General features: G+C 38.3%; 1 protein-coding gene across 1 annotated transcript; it reads right to left on the bottom strand.

Annotated features, from left to right (window-relative positions):
• Positions 1 to 27,761, bottom strand: DSEL (dermatan sulfate epimerase like). The gene is made up of 2 exons (XM_026496456.4): positions 27,377 to 27,761; positions 1 to 26,559 (listed from the first exon to the last, which is right to left on the bottom strand). The coding sequence occupies exon 2, from the start codon at positions 25,668 to 25,670 to the stop codon at positions 22,032 to 22,034; it is 3,639 nt and encodes a 1,212-aa protein (XP_026352241.2). The 5' UTR covers positions 25,671 to 26,559; positions 27,377 to 27,761; the 3' UTR covers positions 1 to 22,031.

Genomic DNA, 27,761 nt, shown 5'->3' with positions numbered 1-27,761 from the left:
TTTCTTCTTTTTCTAGTTCCTTGAGATGTAATGTTAGGCTGTTTACTTGAGATCTTTCTTTTTTTTTCTTAATGTCGTCACTTATAGATATAACCTTCCTTTTACAACTGTTTTTGATGCATCTATTGTTTTTGTATGTTGTGTTCCAGTTCGTTTGTCTCAAGATATATTTTTATATCCTTTCTTAAATTACTTCTTTGATCAATTGTCATTTCAGTATTGTGTAGTTTAATTTCCATGTATTTGTGAATTTTCCAGCTTTCCTCCTCTTATTGATTTCTCTTGAAATCAATAGGTGGGCGGAGTCACTGGCTGGTACCACTACAAGCAAGAATGCCGTCCACCATGATCTGAATACTGGTTTCTCTTAAGTCTTGTCTCTTTCCCTGATTACCATTTATCGAGCCCCACAGATTTTCCAGTGATCTCGGCAAGGCAAAACCTGAGTGAGCCTACTGGGAAGCAGCTCACAATGCGGGAAAGCTGGATACATATCTTGGGCTCTCTTTTGCCAGTGGACAACCTACAGCTAGGGGGCCCCACTTGGTGTGACAATGTGCCAGCCTTGGGGATGGTGATGAGGTCAGGATGTAGCCTCTCCTCTTACCCACTTCTAATGCTTTTCTCCTCCATCTCTGGAGTCCAGAGGGGTGCTGCAGCTTCATCTCCAGGTTCTGAGAGTTTCATAATGGTATCTTGTCTACAAATCATTGCTAGTGGTTCTTCCTGTGAGAAGGACTGCAGTCAGGAATGACCTATGTCACCATCTGCCTTGAGGACTGATGTGTGATGCACTGTGGTAGAGATTCTGGACACAAATCTGGGTAAGGGTCATTCTTGTCCTATGCAGCCTGCTGCCTTACCACTGCCCTGCATAAGAAGGAGCTGAATTTCCTGAAGGAGAAGCTAGGGGCAGTTCTGTTGGCAGAGCCAGAGCTGGAGCCAGAGCCAGAACACCTGTTTTTGGTATTGCAGCTGCCACCAAAGGCTACCATAGTTTTTCATGAACTTTTAGCACAAAACCAATATCATTCATTAAAAAAAAAAAAATGAATACTTTTACTGCTAGTTGCAGAAGTTCAATCAGTCTCCTGTTAATATTTGAAAGTAAGTTATCTACAATGCCTTATAAAATAATATTTCATTGACTGTGAGACATATCATAATTACAATAGCAAGTAACCTAGGTTCATCTTTACTGGAAAACTTGGGTAAAGTAATACTTGATCAATAATGATCTGGGCTCAGGAGAGGATGTATACATCATGAATCCTCTAAATTATTCAATTTGGAAGTTACTCTATCATTTCTATGAAAGATAATAAAGAACTAGGAACAAAAGTGGCAAAGTTAATGATAAGACCTGGGATTTATCCTTTTTTTGCATTAATTGTCCCAGTTCTTTACTGAAAGTGTGAGAATAAATACCAAGGAGGCTTGTGTAAGTGGAGTCTGTCTGAATAGGATTGAGTCTCCATGCTGAATGGTCCCTATAAACTTCAGAGTACATATCATTAGCATATCAAAAATCTTCCAAATTGTTCCAATTCCTTTTATTGTAGGTTTTCTCTGGAAGGGGCTAGTAAGGAGTGTATCCTGGGATATGAGTTTTATTTCAAGGTTATTGAAGAATCACAGGAGTGCAATCAAATGGAAAACTGATGAATAATACCCAGAGGGCACTGCTTAGCAAGAGAACCCCATAGTTACAAGACACGTGAAAAATGATAAGGAAGCATTTTAAATCTAGTCTGTTGCTAGTGAGAATAAAAATATTTTCTGACAGACAACCAACTCTTTTATCCAAGTTTAACTATAAATTGTAGATTTGTAACCTTCCAATTCACAATGAATAGCTATCATTTTGCAGTAATAAACTGTCGTGTTCCGGAAATATTTAGTCTTTAAAACGGATTTGTTGCCTAAAATAATATAAAATAAAATACATTTAAGACTATTTAGAATACGCATGTATTTTTGTTTAATAGTAAGAATTTGGGTGATTTTCAGGATGTTTTTACATACCAATTTTACAAAATGACAATGTATCATTTGGAAAGATCCCTCTGTAACCTAGGTATTATTTTTTGTATAGCCAGACTGGGTGATGGCAAAGATTCCTTCCAACTCTAAAATTATTTCTTTCCAGTTGAACACTCTATTATTGACTGTTGTCTAGAAATTAAAAACACCCAACCTGATAAAGTACCCTTAAGATACACTAACTCATAAATATACACAAAATAATATACATGAAAATGTGAATAAACACGTACTCATCAACCAACTAAAGAAAACAAACATTATTTTATTTTATCTTTGGAGACCCTTGTGTGGATCTAAGAAAGTTAGTCTTACATTCAGTGTGTAAGACAGCCAGAAAAACTGCATGCTTACCCTTTTGAGGGATGACAAGATAGATGTCATGCCTACAACTGAATTGAGAAAATTAGAGAAAGAAGTACAGGAAAGAAAACCATGGGAGAGCAGGACAAAATTCTGTGTATAAACTCTGGCCAAATTTCTGGCAGATCCAAAGACTAGGATGGTACATAAGGGCATGCCAGATAAGGCCAAAGGAACTAAAGGCATATTTCAGCCACTGTTGACAACAGAGAGGCAGAATTTGTGGTTCCCATTTAGTCAAGCTAACCCTTTAAAATAAAGGTTTAAATACCCATGTGAATTTACTCCTAGAATAGGAGGGAAAATATATCTGAAGATCAGTGGACAAAATTTCTCTCAGTTTGATGAAAGGCATACATTTACAGATTTAAGAAGTTCTTCAATGTCAAGCAGAATAAATACAAATAAAACAACCCACAGGCAAATCATAATAAACTGTTGACAATCAAGCCAAAAAAAAAAACCTTTCAAAGTAGAGATTTAAAATGAACACTTTAAAAGACATGGGGGAAATGGTATGAATGATTGATGACCTTTCATCAAAATCAATAGAAACCAGAAGATACATTTCAAAATTTCTTTCAAAATATCCTTCAAAAATTAAAGGAAAATGAAAATATTTTCCAGTGGGAGAAAGAGTGAGAGAATGCTTTCTCAGCAGCTTTGTACTAGAAGTTTTAAGGAAGTCATTCAGGCTGAAGGGAATAGGAAGGATATACATTATATGAGCAAATGATGTAATTGACAATTATAAAATATTTCACCTAACAATATCAGCATATTCATTCTTTCCAAGTGCACAAAGTACAGTTAACAAGATAGACCATATTCTAGGGTTGAAATGATACTAAGCATCTTATCTACCCACAATGAAATAAGATTATAATAAAAGAAATAAAAGAAAGGAAACCTCTAAATATTTGAAAACTAAATGCACACTTCTAACTGTCCTATGATTAGATAATAAGTAATAATTAAAGAATAAAAAATTCTAAAGGCTTATAATCATTTACTCCTAGCCATGTCTGGTTCTGCTGCAGTGTACCCCTCTGAAAAGCTGGAGTGACATAGAATACCAAGAATTAAAAAGTGTCTCTGAAGAGAATTCACCACCATCCCATTCACTGTCATCACCATCTGGTCTAAGACGAAAGCTAGGACTCTAGGAGAATCGTACCGATAAGGACAGAATATGAAATAATAAATCAGGAGTGACATGGTTGACAATGATATTTTTGATCTATTTCTTTTTCATTCACAATACCTTAAAGCAACAGTCACCCAGTTCATTTTCAAAGTTTGGTGCTGACCACTTACTCTGCTTACTACTGACTATTAGACAGGCTAGGAATTTGGTTGAGTTGTTCTCTGGCCATTTTATTTTTTTAGCTGTTTCCTGGAATAATCTGGATCATGTCCTTATGAATCTTTCACTTTACCTGGTCATAGTTGTCATTTCATAAATGGTCATTCAAGGAAAAGAGGAAGAAAAAGGGAAAAAAAGGAAAAAAGAAATTAAATGTGTTCCTATTTCTGTAAATCATAAAAAGAAAACTTCACAAAATAAGTCTAATTAAGCTTTAAATTATGTCCTCTGAAATATGTTTTAAATTAATGAATTAGATTTATTTGGAACTTAATTGAGCTGGAAGCATTGAATGAAAGGCTATTCACATCTTTTAGGCTTTAAATATCTACTGCCATTTATTATTCATGAAAATTCTGTGAACAGCAGCAGTATGTAAAAGCATTTATTTTATTTAAAAAATAAAGTCATCTGTTTTCAAAATAATTTATTGTTTTGGGGCAAAAAGTCTGATTTCAAGTTGTCATAACTTTTGAGATTGAACAGTTATCATTTGCTTAATAGCCATTTTAACTCAGTTTCTAAAATTTGTATTTAATCCTCTGAGAATACCTTTTTGGGGGGGAATACTTTGATATGTTTTTCTTTACGTTTTCAATTAGTTTCTTCCATTGTTTTAAAACAATTATTCTAATAACATCACAGATAAACATAAGGAAAAATAAAAACATTCATCTGAAATTTTGATACCCAAAGATAACCACCGCTAACATTTGACCCATAATAATCCAGAAGTATGTGTGTATAAAATATGACTGTATAAATAGATAATTCAAACATAAATGGATATAAATATTAGAGTGAATAATTTGAAATTACTGATATTTAATCATTGTTGACTTATTAAAATGACCATCTGACATAGTTCAGTCTAATATAGAGATATAAATTTGTTCAATATTAAAATAAGATTCTTTTACAGTTGTTTCTCACAATTAATTAATAAAAATTATCACAAGGATTTTTCTAGTAAGCTACTATATATCTTCATTGATCTTTCTTGCCCCTTCAGGAAGTTTCAATGTCTTGTTATCATAAAGGACACTTGTAATGACTATACTTAATATATACATCTTTCACGTTTCTTTTTTGTTTTCCTATGGAATAAGATGCTTGAAATGGGAATTCTGGGCCAAAAGGCAACATGTGGTGGTGAAAGGGAAGATCTTTAAAATACCTAGCATAGAGCCAAGTTGCTTTTAATAAAGAATATATACTTATATTTCCAAAGCTGTAGCTGGTACTTTTCTTTTTGCTATAGCCATCAAAATGGGTGTTCTTTTTCTTGCTCTATAAATGAAGATATAATATTGATTTCTTCTTAATTTGAATTTATCAAATTAATAATGGCATTGATGGTGTTAATATTTCTTGGTCAGTTGTATTTTTTGACTTTCCGAGTTGCTCTTTATCCAGGCAGAAGATGCATTCTATTCCCACACTGTGTAAATCAAGAAATAAACCAAAGAAACACAGTTTTAACATAACTGTAGTGTTAACATAAATTGGTGCCTATTTGCTTGAGACAAAGAAGCTTTTGTGGGTTGAGGAAAGGAAGTCCCTCACCTATGGTTTGGGACACCAAGCTAGTCACTATGATGACTGATTTCTTTACTGAAGGACCCAGGACATTTGTGAAAATGCAGTGACCTATACCAATCCTTCTTTTTCAAAACTTAAAAGTAGAGAGACCTTGATATTTGGTTCAGCGTGACCCCCAAAACTACTGTGTGTGCAGAAAAGGACAAGAAAATACCAGAAATAAGATTACCGTGAGAGGGGATTTAGACTGGTGATTCAGGCTCAACAGTAGTGCCTGGTATTTTTGTTGTTGTTGCTCAGGGTTGAGGAGGGATGGATGGGTGGTTTCTGCATGATATGTACCTAACCTTGCCAGCTTTTCTAGACCCAATAACAGTGGTCCAGTAAGTTATGCTTTTGAGACTATAATTAAGAAAAAGGAGAGAGGGTGAAAGCTAAAATGAATTGGACTTTTGTGCAAGGATCAACAATGTGAACTGCACAGAAACAGTGTAAGCATGCAATTCTAGCCCCTGGAGACAAGTGTCAGTTGTTGGGTTGGACAGGACCAGTCATCTGTAATGACACTTTATACCAGTGAGAAGCAGGGAAAGTTTTGGCCACACGGGATTATAGCTCTTTCTTCCTTTTATGTTTGGAAGTAGTCCTGAAACCTTTTGATTAAATCCCAAGGAATTTTAAGACATTTTTTCCTGTATTTAGTAGTGGGAGAATAGTCCTTAAGGGGAAATAATTTGAAGTTTAACGTATGAACTGTAAAATAAAAGGAAAGTAACCGGATTTGTACTTAGAATTGGTGAAACAGATTATCTGCTTTAAGCATGTTTTATCACTTTTAAGTTCTCTGTCTTTTAAAGTTGCGATAAATCATTTTTTGCCTACAGATACGCAGATCTTTTTCTATATTAAAGACTTTAACTCTTTACTTGTTTATAGTGAAATTGTGTTTTCTAATTTGGTGCTCCTTTTTAATGCTCTTATTGTTATTTGTTTTTTTGACATAGAGAAGATTTAAAAATATTCATGCAAATCTCTTGGTCTTTTCTTATCTGGTTTCTGTCTTTGATATTGTGATTAGTTAGTCCTGCCCTCTTTGCCCACAATATTATATGAACAATTATTTCCTCTTTGTCATTTCAAATGCCTGTGTTTACACTGCTATCATTAATGCACCTGAAACATATTTTAGGGTACTTGGGGAAAAAATAAGATTGGTTCCTATTACAGACAATACACCTCACCCTCTAATTACTGAATTGGATGCACTGACAACAATGACTTCAGAAAGCCATTGAGAAGGATAAACTTGAAATATACCTAAAGAAATTAGGAATTAGGTCAATAGTTAGAATTAATATTACTGGGCCTACATTTACTTACTAATTGAATTAGATTCAAGTTAGATCCCAGTTCAGAACACTTTATCTTTAAAAACCTGAAAGTAAAAGGACATGGTCAGATGTTAACAGAAGCTGATTCTCAGTGAGGGATTTTGGCTGTTCTTCAAATTTGTCTATGCTTTCAAGACTTTCTGTAAAGAATACATTTTTTAAAATCGGAACTCCCCTCTCAATGCCTTATTGAAAATAAAGAATATTACTCTTAAAAAGTGCTGAAAAATGAAGGGAAGGGTAAGTTAAAGACAAACATGTTCATAAAGTATAGAAACAAAGAGCCGGGCAGAACCTCTGGTGATGTTCCAGTGAGTCAGGAGGCACTCAGGTGCCCGGAAGTGGGGTGGCCGTGGAGGCCATTTTCCGGGCAGAGATCCCTGGAAGATCAAAGAGTCGGATTAGGAGAGAAAAGAACTTGAGATACAGTTGATCCTTGGTATTTGCAGATTCTGTGTTGGCAAACTTGTTTACTCTCTAATCAATGATCATGACGCGTGTCGTATGTGGATATGTACAGACGGGTAAAAAATCAGAGTCGCCTCCTGTGCGCCCCGCTGAAGTTCAAGGTGGGGCTGTGTCTTGTTCCGGCTCCCCTACCGTGAACAAGTGTACTACTGCTCTTCACGCCAACAACCCCAAGACTATGACGTTATTCCTCTTTGGCTAGACTCTAAAACCAAGTGATACTGTTCAAATCTATTTCCGACCCTTCTCTGGCTCCTGAAAACTTGGCGCTGTGCTCTCGGGAACTCAGCACGTATTTTCCTCCGCATCCCCCTTGTCTCCTCTGCACGTGCCTTTTCCTCTCTTGTCTCTTATCTCAAGTGTTTAATCTTTTGATTTCATTGTGATTATTCTTCTGCTTGGATTTATTTAAAATAATTAGTATGTACTTTCTGTTTATTTATTGTCCCCGCTATAAAACTTGGCTAACCCCAGAATGCGTTTCTTCTTTGAATTTCATTCAAGCGTTGTCTATGCTCTCTTTCGCTCTCCTCCTGCCTGGTTTGAAGGTGCCCCAGATTTTATCGTAAGCAGTAATTTCCATGTCTCGGTCATCTCAGTTCCAAGGATCTCAGTCTTAAAGTATTGCTTCCTACTTTACCAGTGAGTGTGTTCCTGACAAAAGTCTCTGGTGCCACTAGAATCTAGGGTCCTTTATAATTCTGTGTCCTAAATCTCATTTCCTCATGAGTCTCTCTCCCTACAATCCACCCCCACACACGATCTCACCTCATTCTTTTATCCTGTCATTTCACAGTGACACTGCTACTTTCTGGTCAGTCCAACGTTCCAGTGTTTTTCACACTTGCATGGGTGCAGCTGCACAAGGCTGGGAGAAGCTGTGTGTCTAAATGCAGGGCCATTCCCGTCAAGGGGGTCCTGAGGGCTGCGGGCAATGGTGCGACACTTCCCCTCCCACCTTCTTTATGCTCTCATCTCCTACGCGACCATGCTATACCTTCTATCACCTCCAACCTCTAATACCTCTTCCCCCATACCATTCTCAGCCATCGATCTTGCTACCGATTTCACAAAGGAAACAAATAGTCAAAGAGTTTACCGGGGTAATGGATTCCAAGTGCTGTTAACCTAGGACTGTGTGCACAACAAACCTATGTGAGTGAGTGACAAAAAAAGACAAATTTTTAGGCCAACAAAAATTGAGAAAAATATTAAAATACACTTAAAATGGAAAAAGAATAGATACAGATGAAAAACTTTGACAGTTAGATGGCATAGAAAGGGAAAAAAGTATATACATGGATAATTATAAACAAATACTGCATATTTACTTTTCATTTTGCTATAAGCCTCAAAATAATAGAAATAGGATACATTGCTTCTAAACCAGTAAAAGGGAGGGACAATTGTTTCAAAATAATTCAAGAAAGAAGAAAATTAAAAAGGAATATAGTAAATAAAGGTATAAACAGAAAGTACATACTAATTATTTTAAATAAATCCAAGCAGATGAATAATCACAATGAAATCAAAAGATTAAACACTTGAGATAACAAAAATAATGATTTTTAGAATAAGAATAAAAATCCAATTACGTTCTATTTACAAGATGTAATTTTAAAAATATAAGGCCGCGGGCCTGGGTGGCTGAGTTGGTTAAGCATCTGACTCTTGGATTCAGCTCAGGTCATGATCTTAAGGTCTGGGCATGGAGCCTGCTTAAGATCCTCTCTCTCTTTGCCCCTCCCCCCATGCTCTCTCTCAATAAATAAATAAATGACCAAAAATGTTTTAAAACATCAAGATGAAAATTACATGACAGGCTAATACTAAACAAAGGGGAAGCTTGTTATCTAGTATCATCCAAAAAACATTGTTTAAACCAAAAGCAATGCTAGAGAAAAGAGGGTCACTATATTAAGGCTCTATTCATAAAATGTATAATAAATACTAAATATAACATACATATGCCTTTAATGACATAAAGCTTTTATAGTAATTGAAAGATTAGGAAAAACTCATATGGATACACATGTTTGAATAAGAAAATTGTCAAGTCAGAGCCAGCAGATTTTCAGAATATCTTACCCAACAAGTGGAGAATATCCACTATTTTTACACAACACATAGACCATTTATAAAAATTTACCAGATACCAGTCCATATCCAGGCAGAGAGCCTTACATTTGACAGAATTAGTGCCCTACAGTTCATAGTTTCCTACTGCAATGTACTGAAGATAAAAAGTGACAGCAAGAGGTAACTTAGAGAAACTCTATAAATACAGGAGTATGCATGGTTGTAGAAGAGATCACACTGGGATCCAGAAAATGGTTAGAAGGGATAATGGGAAACTACACATTAAAATGTGTGAATACAACCAATATGATTTGACAGGTAAATTGGTAGTCTTAGATTAACATAATAAAAAGAATAAATATTTTTAAATGAAAATCAGAAACAACTCTGAGCCTCCAGAAGCTGGCCTGCTGCCATTGGTGAGGTCTGGTGTCCTCCTGTTGACCATAAATTATTTCAAAGAGCAGAGCAACTCTGTGACCAAGATAGATCAAGACAAAAACAATACCACTCCATAACTGTCTGGACCCAGAAAAAACATGAATATTTTCCAAACCATAGAATACTATACACATCCCTCTCTTCTAGATAACAGGAGTGACATCTATTTCTTAACTAATTACAGAGTTGGCCTCTAGTTTTCCCTCCTTCTAGATAAGATTTATTCAGATACCTAATCATAGAATTACCCCACTTCGTAGCAACAGCTAATTTAGAGAAAGGTTGTACTATTTCCATCCCTTTTACTCTAATAAACAATTAATCCTCTTTGTTCCTGGTGGTTTTCGGGTGGTGGGCAAAGTCATATGATTAAAGATACAAAACAGAACAATAACAGCAAATTAGAGAAAATAAATAAAATAGTTTAAAGGGAATATGTAAAATCAAGAGCCAAAATTATGCAATATCAAATAAACATTAAATAATAAGCCAAAAAAACAGCCAAAAGTTAGTCTTTGAAAAGACTTATATAAAAGGCAAGCCCTGATAAAGGAACAAAATAAACAAGGCACACATACTAGGAATGGAAAAAATTTGTGTGGGGGTTGGATAACTAGAGAGAAGCAGAAGAATGCATTTTGAGCAAATTTAGGTCAATATATGTGAACATTTAAAAGGACAAATTCTTCTGTCCAAAATAGGCTTCAAAATAAACACATGACCTCAATAAAATAAGCCAAAACCATCAAATACAGTTGTATACATAGTCAAAATGTTTCCACAAAGAAAACACAATGACCAGTTGGTTTTACAAATAAGTTCTAACATTCTCAGTGTTAGACCATTTCAATCCTAGGCAAACTCTTCCAGAGAATATAAAAATAGGACATCCTCAATTTATTTTATGTGACAAGTAAGCCGACTTCAAAATTAGATAAGTACAGTGTGAGAAAATCACAACTACAAGTGCTGATGTCAACACTGTAACTTAAATATTGACACAATCTAGCAACATATAGAAATATAATGAATCATTCCCAGGCTGGTTTTATCCTTGCAAATCAAGTTTGGTTTAATCTCAAAAGAAAAAAAAAAAAAAGATATTTTCACATATGTGTACTCCATTAACAGATAAAGGCGAAGAAACACGTGGCTATCAAAATAAATGCAAGAAAAGCACTGAATAAACCTCATCATGCACTGATAATAAAAGGTCATTTCTCAAACTAGGAAGAGAAGGGAACACCACACAGTGAGAAGGTGAATCTTCCATGTGCTCGGTGGTGAAATGCAAAAGCATTCCGTCCACATTAGGAACAGTGCAAGAACATTCACTATGACTAAATCCATTTAGTATTTTATAAGAGGCCCTAACAAATGCGCTAAGGACATTAAAAAGTTATAAGAAGGAAGGGAATAAAATTCTCATTAATTACACATTACACAAGCCCCTATGTAAGTGTTTTGAAAGAATTTACAGGTACATTATTAAATTTGTAGGAGGATTTAATAAGTTCCCTGATACAACAGAAATACACAAAAATCAATTGCATTTTCTATATACTAGCAGCAGTTAGGATTTATAATTAAAAATAAATATCATTCACTGCAATAACAATCTATAAAGTGCTCAGACTGAAATCTATCAAAAGATTAACAAATGTAGTATTATATAAAGGAGAAATATCATGCTCCTGGATAGGAGAATTAAGAGGTGAATTCTCCAATATTGATGTAATGCACTTACAATTAATGTGTATTATTCTTTGTTTGTTTTGAGGAACGTGCAAATTAACTCTAAAATGCATATGGAGGGAAAAGAAAATAAAACGACTTGTCTTGCCAGATCTCAGGCTAACAAAAAGACAATAGTAATTAAGACAGTGTGGTATTATCATTGGCGTAATCAAATTCGCCTGCAGAATGAGATAGAGAGCTCAGAAATAGACTCGCACGAAACATAAGGACCTGATGTGTGGTAGAAATGGCATCAAAAGATGGTGGGAAAGAAAAGGTTATTCAATCTTTTCAGTCTAGGACAGCAGATTACTTATACGGGGAAAAAAATAAAACCTCAGAATCAACACAACAATTAATGTAAAGCAGATTAAATATTTAAATATAAGACAAGATCTGTGGCAAATGGACTCTAAAATGGCTCCCAATTACTGCATCTCCTGGTTTGCATGTCCCTGTGTACTCCCTTTCCTTAGGCTGCGGGTGGGACCTGTGCCTGGGCTCCTAACCAAAAGTGGAAAGGGGTCACTTGGATTAATATGCTACGTGGTTAGCCCTTTCCCTACTGATGCTCTCTCATCCTGTCTTTTGTGAAGGAAACTGACATACGGATAACCCCATATGGTAAATGACTGAGGACGGTCTCCAGCCAACAGCCAGAGAAGAAATGAGGCTTTTAGTCCAACAACCCACAAGGAACTGACTCCTGCCAAGATCCGTGTGAGCTCGGAAGCCCGCGCTTCTCCAGGTGAGTCCCAGGTGCGAGGCCCGTCCTAAGCAGCACCTTGCTTGCAGCTCTGTGAGAGACCCTGAGCAGAGACCCAGGTAAGCCATGTCTGAATCCCTGACCCACAGAAACCGTGAGACAGTAAATATGTTGTTCTAAGCCATTATATTTGTGGTAATATTGTTTTGCAGCAATAGATAATGATTAAAAATTTAAAATGCTCAGAATAAAGTAGAGGAGAACAATTTCTGTGCTAAGACCTTGGAGAAGACTGTTTAATACGGTGCAAAAAAGGTACATATAATAGAGAAAAAACACTGACATATTTTCATACATTCAAATGAAGAACACTTGTGTATCAAAACACATCCCAAAAGTTATAGTACAAGGATCATGAGAATATAAACTGAAAAGCTAGTCACAACACAGACAACCAAAAAAGGGTTAGTATTATTAATATATGGTAAACTCCATTGAGTTGATAAAAGAATGAACTCAATAGAAAAATGGATGGAAGACATGAGCATGGATTTCATTTCACAAAAGAGGAACCACAAATGGAAATAGGAAAGAGTACTATCTATGTGTGTGTTCCCACACACCAGGTATATGTGCTGAATGTAATTAATAATCAAAGGACTGCAAATAAAAACAAAAAAGTGACACCCTTCCCTCCCATCTTTGTCTTTCCACATCCAGGAAAAAAAAAAAAAGTGACTCCTTTTCACCCCACCAGGACAGGAAAATATTTAAAAGGTTTGAAAATGTCAAGTATAGGAGAAAACTTGGAGCCACAGAAACTTTCCTATAATGGCTAGAGTGTCAAATTATACAGACTAGAAAAATACTAACTTGGCACCATCTAGAATAGTTAAGGATGTGCTTTCAGTCCTACACACACACACACCCCCCCAGGAAGAAGGTTGGAGTGGGGGTGGTTGGAAAGATTTGGGTACAAACAAAACACAGTAACAAAATTCTTACATAGGTGCATTATGGAGCATCCACCTTCAAACAACAATATGCATTAGACACACAAAATTTTGAGTAAAGAAAAGCAAATTGCATAAAAATATATGCAGTACGTTACTGTTTACATAATGTTTGAAACCATGCAAAAATATACATTATGTTGACAAGGATAGACACATATGTGGAACTATAAGGAAAAGCAAGGAAATAGTAAACACAAACAACACAAACCCGGGATAGATGTTCCCCCTGGGATCACTGTTGGGAGCAGGAGGATGTGATAATGGAAAGTCAGATGGAAGACTTAACCTCTAGTATAAATTGTGGGAGACAGGTACACTGTTACTCACTTTATTAATTTCTTTTGTATCAATATCCTTTGTGCCATATTGTAGAGTATGCGAGCATATAAATTCTTGCTCTTAAGTTCCAGCTCTGGCCACAGAAACTCATCAATAATGTAGAGGAGGGCTTCCGACTTCTCGGATAGGGTCAACACAACTTTTCAGTGTCAACATACTACTGTAATCTATTTTGCATAGCCATAATACCTACAATTTGGTAAGTGGGGGAAGTAGAGTTGGCATGTGCAAGAATCAACACAAGAGCGATTTCTAATTTGCATACAGTGAACCAACTTAGTAAGAGTGTAGACAGCAATACCCAAGGAGAACTAATCACAGAAATGGAATTCCTGTCTATCAGTGGTATGAACCCTACCACCATAGGTCTGTGGCAGTCGGATCCAATACAGAGGGGCATTCTCTTTTGCACTCATTGCTGGAAGGCTGGGTTTCCAGCTGGAGGCTCTGGAATTTGCCCCTGGGTCCCAATGTATAGCCGTGGAAGCAAGAAAGCATCTGAACTTACAAAGCATCCACTGTAGGATAAGGTACCTCAACCCAAGAATATGTGCCAATGACATGTGATTTAACAGAAAAAAAAATATTCTACACAGATCAGATAATCGTATATGATGCAGTCCTTGTTAAGTATGGTGTTAAGATGAACAGTCTTTATATATGTAATTTGGATATGGTACCTCCAGTTGGCTTCCAATTACATCATCATAGTTTATGGAGTAAACGCAGTGTTCACATATAGTCTTAAATACCTCAGCTTTCATGCTCATTTCACAATAAATAAGTGGAAAAAATAAAATAGAAAAAATAAAATGGTTACTATAAAGCAGATCACAATTATGTACCTATTGAATGAAGGTATGGGCATAAAGTTATACTTAATGTTATACATTGGCACTTGTAATATGGAACATAATTTCGATAGCATCATACCTAAATTAAAAATGGTCTCTATCTCAATGAAACTCAGAATATGATATGCTGTGGGGAAAAAACAACAACAAACATGGCTCTGAAATGACAAAGACATGGAAGCTGAAGTAGGTGAAAGCTGCAATAAAATTTTTTCTTGAAATGTGAACATAAAACACTGCTTCGAATTAATGTATTAAATGTATAATTGTGATTTCACGTTTGTGTGACTCAACTGGTATATTAAATACTACACTAAAATAGATGCTACTTTAAATACTAAACCAAAATAAAAAGACCAGAGACTTGTAGGTGATCACAAAGAGGAAATAAGTACTGTTCCATTATTTTGTACATGTGATTTTATTTAATCCATGCATCGACTCTAGGAAAGTTTTACAGAGGAGGAAATGGAGATTTAAAATTAAGAAAGTTGCCCAAAACCTCACAGCTGGTCAGTATTTACTGACCTAGGGCTTTGTATTCAGGTTTTTTTCCTAATTCCAAAGCTCATATAATATATAAAAGTGTTATATAAATGTAATATTTTAACAGAAATGGCCCTCTTCAAATTGAGCAAGAAAATGGCGGGGGGGAGGTACAAACAAGGCCTGTGGAAGACCCCCAGGGGTCGTCCGTTAGTTATTCAGGAAAAACCTTATGCCTCTGATGGTCATGGAACTCTGCCAGGTTGTTATGTGTGTATACAAGCATGTTCTTTTCTTTTTTTTTTTTAAAGATTTTATTTATTTAACACAGATAGAGACAGCCAGCGAGAGAGGGAACACAAGCAGGGGGAGTGGGAGAGGAAGAAGCAGGCTCATAGCAGAGGAGCCTGATGTGGGGCTCGATCCCATAACGCTGGGATCATGCCCTGAGCCGAAGGCAGATGCCTAACCGCTGTGCCACCCAGGCGCCCCAAGCATGTTCTTTTCTACTCATGTGTTCAACAATGGGATATTCTTGAGTTTTATAATTCGTGTTGGGTAGAAGACAAAGTCATAAATGAATGTGTGTGCGATTCAGGTTATTTTGGTAAATCTGGACAAAGAACCACAAGTATGTCGGTGCTCATAAGCTCACTGTAACATGCTGCGCGCTGTTAACATTGAACTAGCCACAGGGCTCAGGTGAATGTCTGATAATGAAAAGTAAAACCACCTGACTTGTATTAACTGCATTCTTTTTATGCATTTATCTTTTTATGGGTATCTTACGAAAGCAATTTCATCACTTCTTGGTTGTATTACTGTGTTCTTTCACATATAAATAAATCGCCCCTTCAAAGTTTTGTGAAATATCACATTAAGGCATCAAATTAAAAAGGCTTAATATACTTAAAATAGCCATATTTTAAAGTTTCATGTACTTTAAACAAATCTACAATAAAATTAATCCTTTGGAACAAAATGAAGGAATAAATGAATACATAATTAAAACAATAAATAAATACCAGAAAAACGGCAATATTCTTTCACTGTAGTACAAGGGTTTAGAGCATTATTTGCATCATGCAATAAATAAGGTAAGAAGTGTGTTATGCATTGTGCATAGAGGGGGGCCAGATTTAATGTAGGGATTACAGAGTTTACAGTTTATATTGCTCATGTTCTAAATGAGGAAAGTACAGTGATTAGGAATCAAATTGGTTTCCAAAAAAAAAAAAAAGAAAAAGAATGAAGAGCTTCACGATGTCACCTGTGTGTGAAAGTTTGCTCCTTAAACTATTAAGAACAATGTATATATTCAAACCAGAGAGGAAGACAACATATGGGAGAACATCACATATCTCAGACATTTGAAAACCTGAAACGTGTAAGTAGAATTTAACATCAGTGTTAATACACTTCAAAGAAAAATTACATTTGATCTTAAGAGAGCGCAATATAAAAATAGTTTAAAGAAATAAAACAGAGCAATCGCAGTATATTATGAAAAAGATTTGCTCAAATTATAATTTATCTTTTTTCTCAAGTTTTAACTACAATAAGATTTCAAAGAGATTTTTAAATAGTTCATGGAATAATTAACACAATTGTTATAGGAGTGATTCTTCTTGCACACCTTACTTTCTGTGTTCTAAGTCCCCTCCCCCTCCCCCCCTCCCTCCCTTCCTTCCTTTTTTCTCTTTCCCTCCCTTCCTGCTGGTATTATTCACATGGTGGAGGAAAGGCCAGATTTTTTTTTCCTAAAATGAGTTCTATTTGACTATATTTGATTGTGGTCACAGATGTGACGCGAGTAGGCACTGCCATTGGTGTGGACTCTTTTGAGCTAGAAACATTGTGAAATGCAAAATGTGTTTCTTTCTAGTCCCCACCAGACTGTCAGCGCCATAGATTTTTCTCCTGATTGCATTCCCAGTATTGATAGCTGTGCCTGGCACTCTGGGTCTGGAGGCACTCAGAGAGGAGGGACAGGGAAAGATGCTATTGGCCAGCTGGACTCTGGATGAAAAACATGGTGCTATCTTTCTGTCATTACTAGCAATGATCTGTATGCACACCAGTCAGACCGTAGTCACATTTTCTTTTCTCTTCCAAACATCTCTTGATATTGACCAAGAACCAAATTTCTTAGTGTTGGGGTAGTTGAGTCAGTGGGAATGGGGAGAGTAAGTGTTGGTTCTGTTCCATTTATTTGCACTACCCTTTTGGAAAAGCTACTTATTAATGGGATGTCCTATGACAACCAGAGCCAAAACCTACTTAAGAAAAAAAAAATAGGTGGTGATCTCCATCCCAGTTTACCAAGCATAACTTCTCTAACTCAATAAATGACTCTCTTTCCTCACAACCACCATTTCAGAAATAAACAAACCACGTCTCCTGCAAAACAGACAATAGTTTTCGGTGTCTTTCCTTGGGTGGTAATCACTAACTGGCATGCCCCCCTTCTCCGCTTCTTGATGAATTCCTATCCACTTTAAGGTCTGGAAAGACTAATTCCTCACGCAGCAGGGTCAGTCAACTGATTTTTCTGTTCTTCCCTCACACTAGTCAGTATCTCAATAGTAGATACCAAAAAAGCATAGTGAATAAATGAACTGATGTATTGTAAATCCACTAAAAATTCCCTTACAAAAATGTATTTCCTATAGAGATAATAGGGGTTTCAAATTTATTTGTAAAGTAAGTACCGTATAGAGTTGTTGTGAGGATTATAACGAGACATATAAAAACCTTATGATTGAATGGGTAACACATTAGAGACTAATTCACTGTAGATCCTTCTCTTTAAAAGTAAAAGTCTTCCCTGTGCCAATGCTGTGAACCAAACTTAGAGGGTCTCAAGTAACCTTCTTCATGAGTAACGTGTCATGCAGCACGATGATCTTACGGATGGCAGCAGGGACTAGAGCACAGGTGCCTAGCACAGGGGACGTTCTTGCCATTTAGTAAGTGGGATGATGTATGCAGAAGACTGAAATGCGTCCAAGTCAGAGACAGAACTGAGACTAAGTTAGGGGATGACAGGCTAACTCATCACTGAAGGGAGCACGTTTTGTGGCTGAAATTCTTAGGCTGAATGTCAGCATTCAGTGTGCCCCCCATTTCAAGTGCCTGCCTTCTCAGCTCCACATAAAATCCTCAGTTACCCGAAGATCTAAAGAGAGCTATTACAAAATTATCCCAACCATAGCCAAGTTGCTTTTAGCGTTTTATTTATTAATAGTGGAGTCTTGTACATATAGTTCCAATAAGCTAGTTTATGACCTTCAGTCTATCTTTTCTTTCACACTAACTGTGTAAGTGTGAAAGAAAAACAAAACAAAAACAAAAATGAAACTCTCTATGGTTCAGAAGCCTTAGCTGAACCATCTTTGGAAACAGAATTAAATATGTATACTTTATGTGGACTAAATATAACACAAGCTCATATAAATAATAGCTCAAGCACCTACAAATTAGAGAATGTTAGAATCTATTGTTCAAAGTTCCTATCATCCTTTGTGCAAAAATTCAGTAATTTAGTTCTTACAATATTATTTGAATTTTTCTGCCAACATGAAGGGAATAATGACACCGGTCAGATAATGGAAGAAATTGCCTTAGCAAACATTTTTTTACATATTAGACATGCTTTAGCTAACATCTAAATAAGCAGTAAATAGCCCACATACTAAATTCCTTGACATAGCCTATATTAGGCATCCTTACCTCTGGAAATGGTATTTATGTATTTTAATGCCTTCTATTTACATTTTTCCTAAATTAATCAGTGAATATTTTTCTAATTATCATCAGTTAATCAAGCCAATCAAACGCACTGATTTAAAGCCACTGCTAATGTCTACTCACAGATTAATTGGATATCCTTTACATATCAAGAATGGCTGGGATCTTCAATGATGCCCCCAAAAGTGCTAATAAACAATGTTAATCAAAAGTAAGTGACAAAGGGATAACATTTCCACAAAAGGATAAATTTTTAAGATGCACTAGTGTGGGCGGAGGGGAGCTGCTTCTTTGAATACATTTGCTGAAGGTTTTGTGACAAGTCGTCTGCCATTGCCTGGGAGTTGAATATCCTGTTCTTATCAGGCATTTACTAATTCTTTCCCGTTGGTTTAAAAAGACAACCAATCAAATGCCTAATAGTTGGGTCTAGAGCTAATATGTATTTTTTTTTAATTTAAGACCTTTATTTTTTTTAAAGATTTTATTTATTTATTTGACAGAGATAGAGACAGCCAGTGAGAGAGGGAACACAAGCAGGGGGAGTGGGAGAGGAAGAAGCAGGCTCATAGCGGAGGAGCCTGATGTGGGGCTCGATCCCATAACGCCGGGATCACGCCCTGAGCCGAAGGCAGACGCTTAACCGCTGTGCCACCCAGCCGCCCCTAAGACCTTTATTAACAGGTGCTTGCCTAATCATTTGCTTAAAACTTATGACTCTAGGTTTCTATCAATTAAATTTAAGCATATTCATAAATTCATCTTGCTTTTCCTGAAGAAAATCTCCCCCTTCCTATCCTCTCCAGAATTTCATTACGGTAAACTCAATTCTAGATATGGCCTTTTTCTTTCATCCTAAGTGAGTAATTTGCATTTTTTCAAACTTTTGAGAACCATATCACCACTGCATTTGTTACTCTTGTCAGCACAATTGTCTTTTTTATTTCCAGACTTAAATTCTATTATTTTAATAACAGTTTTTATCCCAATTAGGCCTAAGTTTAGGGAATTTAATAAAGAAAGGGGTTAATTTTACAGAGAGGACAGGTGTTTCCTTTAGAAGTGTCACATAGTGACAATCATCCCTTTAATTATTTTCCAAGATGACAAGAATAAGATGAAGTGTGGAGGCTCTTTGAATTTTTCGGAAGCTAACAGCCTAAGGACGCAGGACCCAGATGTTCTGGGAGTTAGTCACGTCAGGTATTATGATTAATAAGGCAAGGGTCCCAAGCATGAACATCTGCATGCAGACCCAACAGCTGGGTCATCCCTCACCCATAACATTCCTCATGGGGGAATCTGCAAGTAGAGGTCTCTTCCAGCAGACTTTCCCTTGGGGTGGAGGTGGGTGAGTACAGTGCCAGGGAAATTCATCTTGGCATTGCTGTGTGGGGGTGAACGTTAGGACACACTGTGAAGATCACTTTGGTAAATATGTCCCTTTCTGGAGCTATCAGTAACATGTTCCCATGCTCATTCATACAACTCTCTTTTTTATTTTCCCCACCTCTCCTCCAATTCTTCCACATTCGCCACCTGGTGCTCTGCTTCCCCGGGGGCGGGGGGTGGGGGGGTCCGCAATGTTAAAAGGCAGTGGTACAGTGTGTGCAATTCTTACGTTGGTCAGACCTGCTATTACTGCCAACCCAAAGCCTTTTGATTTGATCTGATTTGAGATCACGCATCCTGGGAATTGAAAGCAAACACTGAGACTATGACCAGTAATGGAAAGAGTGTTATCATCCATGTAGCAATTTTACATGCTTGTTGATAACCCTGAGACAGGCAGAATAACCTTCCTTGAGAATACTGGGTAGATTCAGGTCATCAGCTGCCCTCTCAACCTATATGAATACCACACGATTTCATTCATTTGGACACTGCAGAGAGAAAGCAGGGAGAGCAGTGGGAAGGAAGTAGATCTAAGGAGGAGGAGCAGTCTGCACTCACACTCTAATGGAAGAAACATGACAGCCAAGTTAGGTTTAGCTGGAATGTAACATACCCACAGCTTTATCACTCTGGAGGCACATTTTGACATAATAACAAACTACTGAGAAAGAACCACTTTTATCTAGGTCAGAATGACAGACTCCCAAGTGTTCGAGAGCTTGGGAAAACTGCAGTTTGAAACGTCAGGAAGACTGCAATCCATACAGAGATTTTCATCAGGTCTCGACACTGCCTAATGGTTTTCCAATGCATTGTAATTACTCCACTGGCTTACAATGGCATGGCATTTTGATTTCAGAGCCTACCAAAATAAAATGAACCACATTTTATGACGACTACATTTATAATAAGATGCAGATGGTAAAGGAAACAGATGCCTCTGACATCATCTCCCATTTGCCTTTAACTTTTGCAGACACTGGCAGTCTGTAAACTCATTCAAAGGGATGCAGGCAAAGTCAGGCAGTTTTCCAATTCGGTTTCCAGTCTAAAAAAACACTGGCAGCAAGCGTGGCACTGCTTTCTCTGAGTCAAAAGTGATAATTCCACAAAAAGAAATTTGATTCTAAGTGTCAGGCTTTAATGCAAAATTAATCATCAGGAGGAAAAATCCCCACAAATGTCGGGACTTCAACAATTAGTAACAATGGATTGTTTTGCATGACAGTGACAGAAAAGACAGGGTGTGTGAGTGGTGTGATGGGAACAGCTGTAGCTTCAAGGAGGCAAGAAAGAGAGTTTTAAACAGACAAGCAAGTCTAAAAAACTCTACCAGCCCTTGGCACCCAGATTGTTCAAAGACTGACTCCTTATTACTTCTAAGTAAAAAACTTTAAAGAGGCCTTTCAGGTCACTGTTGCGGACCTCAAAAAAAATGTTCATTCTGTATTTCCATCTGTATTTTCCAGAAGGAATTCTACAGTTCTGATAGGAGCTTTCACCATTTCCCCAGTGGTATCACTGAACATTATACACAGGGAAAAAAAAAAAAAAACCCAACCATTTTTTTTTTTTTTTTTTTTGGTGCAAGATAAATGTGTTAGAAGATCTTTTAAAAAAGATAAGGAACTTTTGTAGTCCATCTTGAAAGCAAGAGATGCTTGGGCAAAGCAGCAATTGAAAGGCCTTTAGCAGTGTTTGAGGTTCCAAGATAGATCAGCACAGTTACAGGCGAGGGAGATGGCTAGACAAAAACCTGTAAGATCTTCTTACCTCCCAACCGCCATCATATAAGTTCAACTACGCCTCTGGAGTAGGAACATTTCCGCAGAAAAAAAATTCAGAAACAAAGGCAAGGAAAGTAGTGACATAAAAATAAATCCTGCTAGGCCAAATATGGTGCCTCTTTTTAAAATAATCTCTGTGCAAGTAACAAACTGAAAACGCGCGCGCACGCACACACACACACACACACAGTACAAGAATAAACAAACTCTTCGCATCCACAAACCAGGCTGCAAAGTATTAGTGCAAATTCCTGCTGACCGGCAGCATTTAGTCCATAAACTTTGGATATCCTAGACGCTCCATCAGCGTCCAGCAGATGTTCTCAATCAGTTTAATTTCATCTCTAGGCAAGTTCTGTTTCCAAACATTAGTATTAGTTGGTGATATTTCCCCTTCATAGGGAAGATAGAAAAGGTTTGTGGAGGTGGCGAACAATATTTGGTTTAAACTAGCAGGAGACAAAGGTATTCCAAGAAAGGCAAAAATCCTTTCAGTGGTTTTCTGAGGAAAATGTACAATATCTTCAAACTTGATCAGCTGGTAGCTGGTAGGCAGCAAATCTGTGTTTATTCTCAGGGCTGCTGCTGTGTTTGCTAGCCACAAATGAGACAACAGGGAGACTGCACTGGACTTGGATTTTGATAATTCTTTCCTCAACGATTCATACTCGACAGCATAGCCTGAATTTAAGTTACATTTGCCTTTACCTCCGTCTACTTTAAACAATTTAGCTAAGTGCTCTGGTACATTTTTCAAAGAGTAGAGACTTGGCTTACTACTGTACAGCATTGAATAAATCCATGCCCGAGGGTCCCTTACTATGTACAATGCCCTCATAGAAGCTCCTAAAACTTCTTGGAAAAAATGAAGCTTTAAGGTCCAGCTCCCGCTGCTTAAGCTGAGCACAGGACGCGCGCTTGGGTAATAGACCAGGTGTCTCCTCAAAGCCCTAATGTATTCAGCATCTCTATCAAAGGTGCCTTTCATTCTACTTTTTTGCTCTGGCAAAGACTCTCTCCTTTTCAATTTTCTTTTTTTGTCCTTATTTGCTGTAAAATATTGGGCCAGTTTACCCCTACTGGGTTCATGCAGATGGATGTTTTGCAAATGCAGCTTCGTGTCTTGAACTAAGGACTGCAACCAGCCTCGGAGTAAACGGAAATGCACACTGTGGATATCTGATGCCTTCCATTCACAGGCATCTACAAATGAGTCAATTTCAAATTCGGTGTCAGGAATATCGATGTAGGTTGTAGGAACTCTGATGTAGAGAAAATCACTACTGTTGAAAAAAAGTTGTTTGAGAATTTCAGCTCCTGAACCAGGAAGTGAGGTAATGACGACATCAGGAAGATCGAGGTGGTGCCCTTCGGAAGACAAAGACTTTGGGCTTGCCTCAGCCTCTGTCCTTGCCCATTTTGCACAGAGGGGCTGCGTGCAAGTGCTCCACACATCCAGCAGCTCAATAAACCACAAGGCAATAACAAGGATTAGGATCCACCGCATTAGTTTTCTAAAAGAAAGGTAAAACCGCCACTGAAAGGTTAAAATCACCAAGCTAATGCACAAAATCAACCCAACTGCTATATTAAACTTAAATCCAAAGGGGAAAATAACCCTATCTTGTCTTATGGGCTTTGCTATTGCTTGAGTGCCCAAACCAAATCGGGTTATTTGGCCCTGGTCAGCCACATTGGCAAAGCCACCAAAACCCAGGTAATCGAATCTTGTCTTCAGGTTATGGTAGTCAGTTACAACGGACACAACATGTTCGGTATTATTGACATTGAGAGAAATCTGAAGTCCAGAATTGGAATTATCAATAAATCTGCAGCTGGAAACATTGACATATGGCCCATAAAAGACATAGGCAATTCTTGTGATTGTGGATTCCATCTGAAATGTAACATTAACAAATTGAGTCCACCGTTTCTTAAATTCAGCAGCTTGCTCTGCTTCTTGTATACTAGCAATGGGACTATTGCCACGATGATCAAACCAGAACATTCTGTAGTGGGCATCCCACACATCCATCATGGCGCCATTGTACCTGTTCATAAACCTATACGGGATGTACTTAAAATCAATGTCCAGATTATGAAAGAAGGCACTGACAGATTTTATTGGGGAATTGTCTTGCCTCTCAACGTGATCAACAACTAGCAAAGTTTGAGAATTTAAGAGAAGCAAAGCACGGTACACACTTTTCAGCTTCATTGCTGAAGAGTAAGCAGACACAGCTTCCCCACTCACAAATATCATTTCTCCATGCTGAGAGGCAGTAATGATTTCCCCTGCCGCATCACCAGCCTCCTCACCGGTCCACTTGAGCCACTGTGCACATTCTCCCAGTTGACCTTCCCAGGGCTTATTACACTGGCTTGTGGGTGATGGAGCAAACACCAGTACGTTGTTAAGGTGGCTCAGCTTGGGTCCATAGAGAGCTTCAGAAACAAATACTTGCCCATTGGGGGCAAAAGTAAATGAGTTCTGATCTGGATGTTCATGTCCTGGGTTAAAGCTTCTCCACCCATCAATCCAGGAGTATGGCTGAAAGTGAACTATGTCATACACTGCTCGCCCCCCTAGCTTCCCAGATTTAAAAGACACAAAGGTATTGGTCTGTGTATTTGGCAACCCAGCCCCATAGGTGACAACACCCCAGTTAGGGAATGTGTGCATTTTTGCAGTACCATATTCAGCAGGAGGCTGTGGGGTGAGCTGGGGATCATACCAGATGAACTCAGTATGAAGAGTACTCCACCTCTGGGCAGTGGAGGGGACCATTGGTCCATCTTTAGGTCGGTGCCTTCTAATTTGCTGAGCTAACCAATTCCCAGCTCCATTCTTTAAGATAAACTTATCCAAAAAAACTAACTGGCTCTCTGGACCATAAAACCAATTATAATTGGAATCTGCTATACCCACAGTTCTTTGGAAGCCTGGTAAAAGGGTGGCATAATAGAACCAAAAGTGCATTTTTAACCAGTTATTATCCAAGTTGTTGATATTAAAATGACGCTGGGCTAGAAAGACATACTGTGTGACTGATTTAGCTGTGTAGCTTCCATAGGCCACACCTTCATCCAAGGAACCATCAACAATGTGATTCAACAGAAACATTGTCTTTTCCATCACATCTACTACAACCTGTTTCCATATATTTGCTTTAGATCCTTTATCTACCCCAGTCACCAAAGCCCCGGTGAGTAATGCTATCATGTTAGTAGCTTGGTGATTATGGAGAAGTTGTTTGCCCCATGAACGGACCTTGGAATACTCATACATTTCCTCAGTAACAGCCCATATTTTTTCCAGGTATTTTTGTCTTCGATGATCATCTAGTAAGTTATACAAAAAATCAAAGGCAGTGGCAAAACCCGTTAAGGAATGGCCAACTGGAACCTCATCCCCTGGTGCATTCTCAACTAGCCAGTCTTTGTAGCCAACCATCCTGTCCATATATTCCAAGACAAACTCAAAGGCAACTTTGTCTTCTGGACATAACAAACAGTACAATGCTAAAGGAGGCAGATTGTTACCATAAATTTCATTCCACTTGGCAGCAAAATCAGCATGCTTGGGTGGAGGTAGGTAGTATGTGGGGTTGGACAGCATAACTGTTACTGCACTTCTGATAGCTCTAAAGAGATGCAAATGGCTTGTACGAGACTTCTGTCTCATTGCCTGGATTTCTCCAGCATCAAAATATAAACTTGGATGAAGCATACTTTTCTTCGGCTTTTGATTCGGTTTGAAATCTTGCACTTTCTGTGTCTTAAACGGATCTATATCATCTGTGAAAACTGCCCAGTCAGAGTAATTGCTCACAGATTCCTCGAAAGTAGAGAAAGCAAACATCACTAATGCTAAAAATAAGAAATGTCCTGTAAACATTAACGCCATGATCCATCGGGGAGTTCCCTTCCTTAGGCATGCATGTCAAACACAGTGCTCAATGTATTTCCCATCTGCCTAGGATAAAACATACATTTAAGGCCTTGATAACACAAAGACTGTAAATCATATATGCTGTGAAATCCAGCTAACATTCGGTTCATTCAAAGCAAGTAGGGCTGCCAGAAAGAAAACTTACACTGTCTATCTGTGTCCCTGACACAGATTTGCTTCCAATAAAACTTCAAGGAATGTTAAAACCTCTAATGTTTCCATATCACACAGCAAACAGTGATATAGTCAAACATATTATGAATTCAAGATTTCCTTCCTTTACATAAATCTATCTAACATGAAGAGTCAAAACACACATTGGAAAAAAAAGAAAAAGAATAAGGATAAGCACTCCAAAATCCGAATTAAAAAGTCGTTCCTAGGATAAGAAACCATCTCTAGTGATAAAATCACCCACATGTGGGATGCTTCTGTGTTTGCCCAAAGGAGTCGATGATGTACTGAAATTCTTGAAGTCGACTTGGTTGTTACTCACTTCCACTTTTTACACTTTTGCTTTGAAAATTTTTTCTTCTTCCACTTTTGGGAAAAGAACATCCTCAACAAGTGTTCAAAGTCCTATTTGGTTTTTAAAAATCAAAATCTCTGCTCTCATTTCAAATCTGTCTTGTTCAGGCTTACTTCCTCATTGCCCATTATGAGCCAGAGAAAGTATTTTCATGTCTTCTTTTATCAGCTTCATTGTACAACTATAAAAATCTAATCTCTTCAGCCACCTAGGTACTTCTTTTCCAATCATGAAGTAACCACCAACTGGGAAAGAAAACTCCCCTCTCACCAAAAGTGACGGTTCTTTTCTGTTCCTTTTTCATGACACTCCTTTCTGGAGGAAAAACAAAAAGAAATTCTCTGAGGCTACAGATATTCTGGGAGTGGACATGAACTGATGACTTAAATGTTCTACAATCTCTTGACAGAAATTTTAGAATCACGATAAAATCTGTAATTGAATACAATATAAGTCAGCTCAAGTGATTCTTTTTTTCTTATACTTTTAAATGCACATATTCGGATAACAATGAATGGTGGCAGATGACAAGTAGCTGCAAGATTCAACTTTCCGGCAGCATTTGTTTTAACTGTGGCTTGCTTTACTCATTTAACGTGTTTTTTATTCAAGTGCGGTTAACACAGAGACGAGTCCTGCTATCATTCTTGTTTTGGCTGCATAGGACTCAGGGACAAAAGACAGGAGTTGAAAGGACCTTTTCTGATTTCGGTTGAGGGATCAGCTTTTATGGGATCAAAAGGTGCCTTTGTATGGGAAACTACTGAGACCAGTCACGTTTCTCAAAGGAGAAATCATGACAATGCGTGGGAGCAAGCAACGGCGCTCCAACCTCACCTGTAGCCTCGTCTTCCATCCTTACAAGAGGCCACCAGAGGGAGCTCAGACCCAGACTAAGGTGCAGCGTCGCCTCTGCCCGTCTTCGGTTTTGAAGAACCTAACCAAGTTTCAGTCTTGGACAAGTCTCCTCTCCGTAGGAAACATTAACGCCAGAGTTTCCTGAACCGCCCCGCCTGTTGCATTTTTTTCGTTCGCTTCCTACGAACGTGCCGCCCCCATCCTCCGCTCCCCAGCCTCGACCTCTGGCTGTGATTTGGGGACAAGCGACCCCTAAATGGCCAAGTCCTCTTACCTTCTGCAGATGTGGACGGGGTCTCCCGGCAGCGCTGGGCCCCAGTAAGGAGGAGGTGGAGAGTTCGAGAAAACTGCTCCGCACAGGGAGCCCGGCCGCGCCGTCCCCCGCAGAGCTCCCCGCGCTCGGGGCAGGGCACCCCCCCCGCGCTCCAACAGGCTGCGGCCCCGTTCTGGTCCCCCGCCCCGCGCCGCGAGGACACGCCCGCCCTCGGGGAACGCCGGACGCTCCGGGCAGCCCCGCACCGCGGGAGGCAGGTCCCCGCGCGATGGGCGCTCTCGCGGGCGCCGAGTCCAGCGGAGAGCTGGCGTCCCCAGGCCGCGATGCCGCCGCGGCCGCCGCTCCTCCGTGCCAGCTCCGGCCGCGCGGCCCGGGGAGGGCAAGA

This window comes from Ursus arctos, unplaced genomic scaffold (genome assembly GCF_023065955.2).
Source record: "Ursus arctos isolate Adak ecotype North America unplaced genomic scaffold, UrsArc2.0 scaffold_17, whole genome shotgun sequence".
Classification (NCBI taxonomy): Eukaryota; Metazoa; Chordata; class Mammalia; order Carnivora; family Ursidae; genus Ursus; species Ursus arctos.
This window is presented reverse-complemented; position numbering and strand designations above follow the sequence as displayed.

Excerpts from the sequence above, each read along its gene's own strand:
- DSEL (XM_026496456.4), bottom strand. The coding sequence starts at position 25,670 with ATGGCGTTAATGTTTACAGGACATTTCTTATTTTTAGCATTAGTGATG.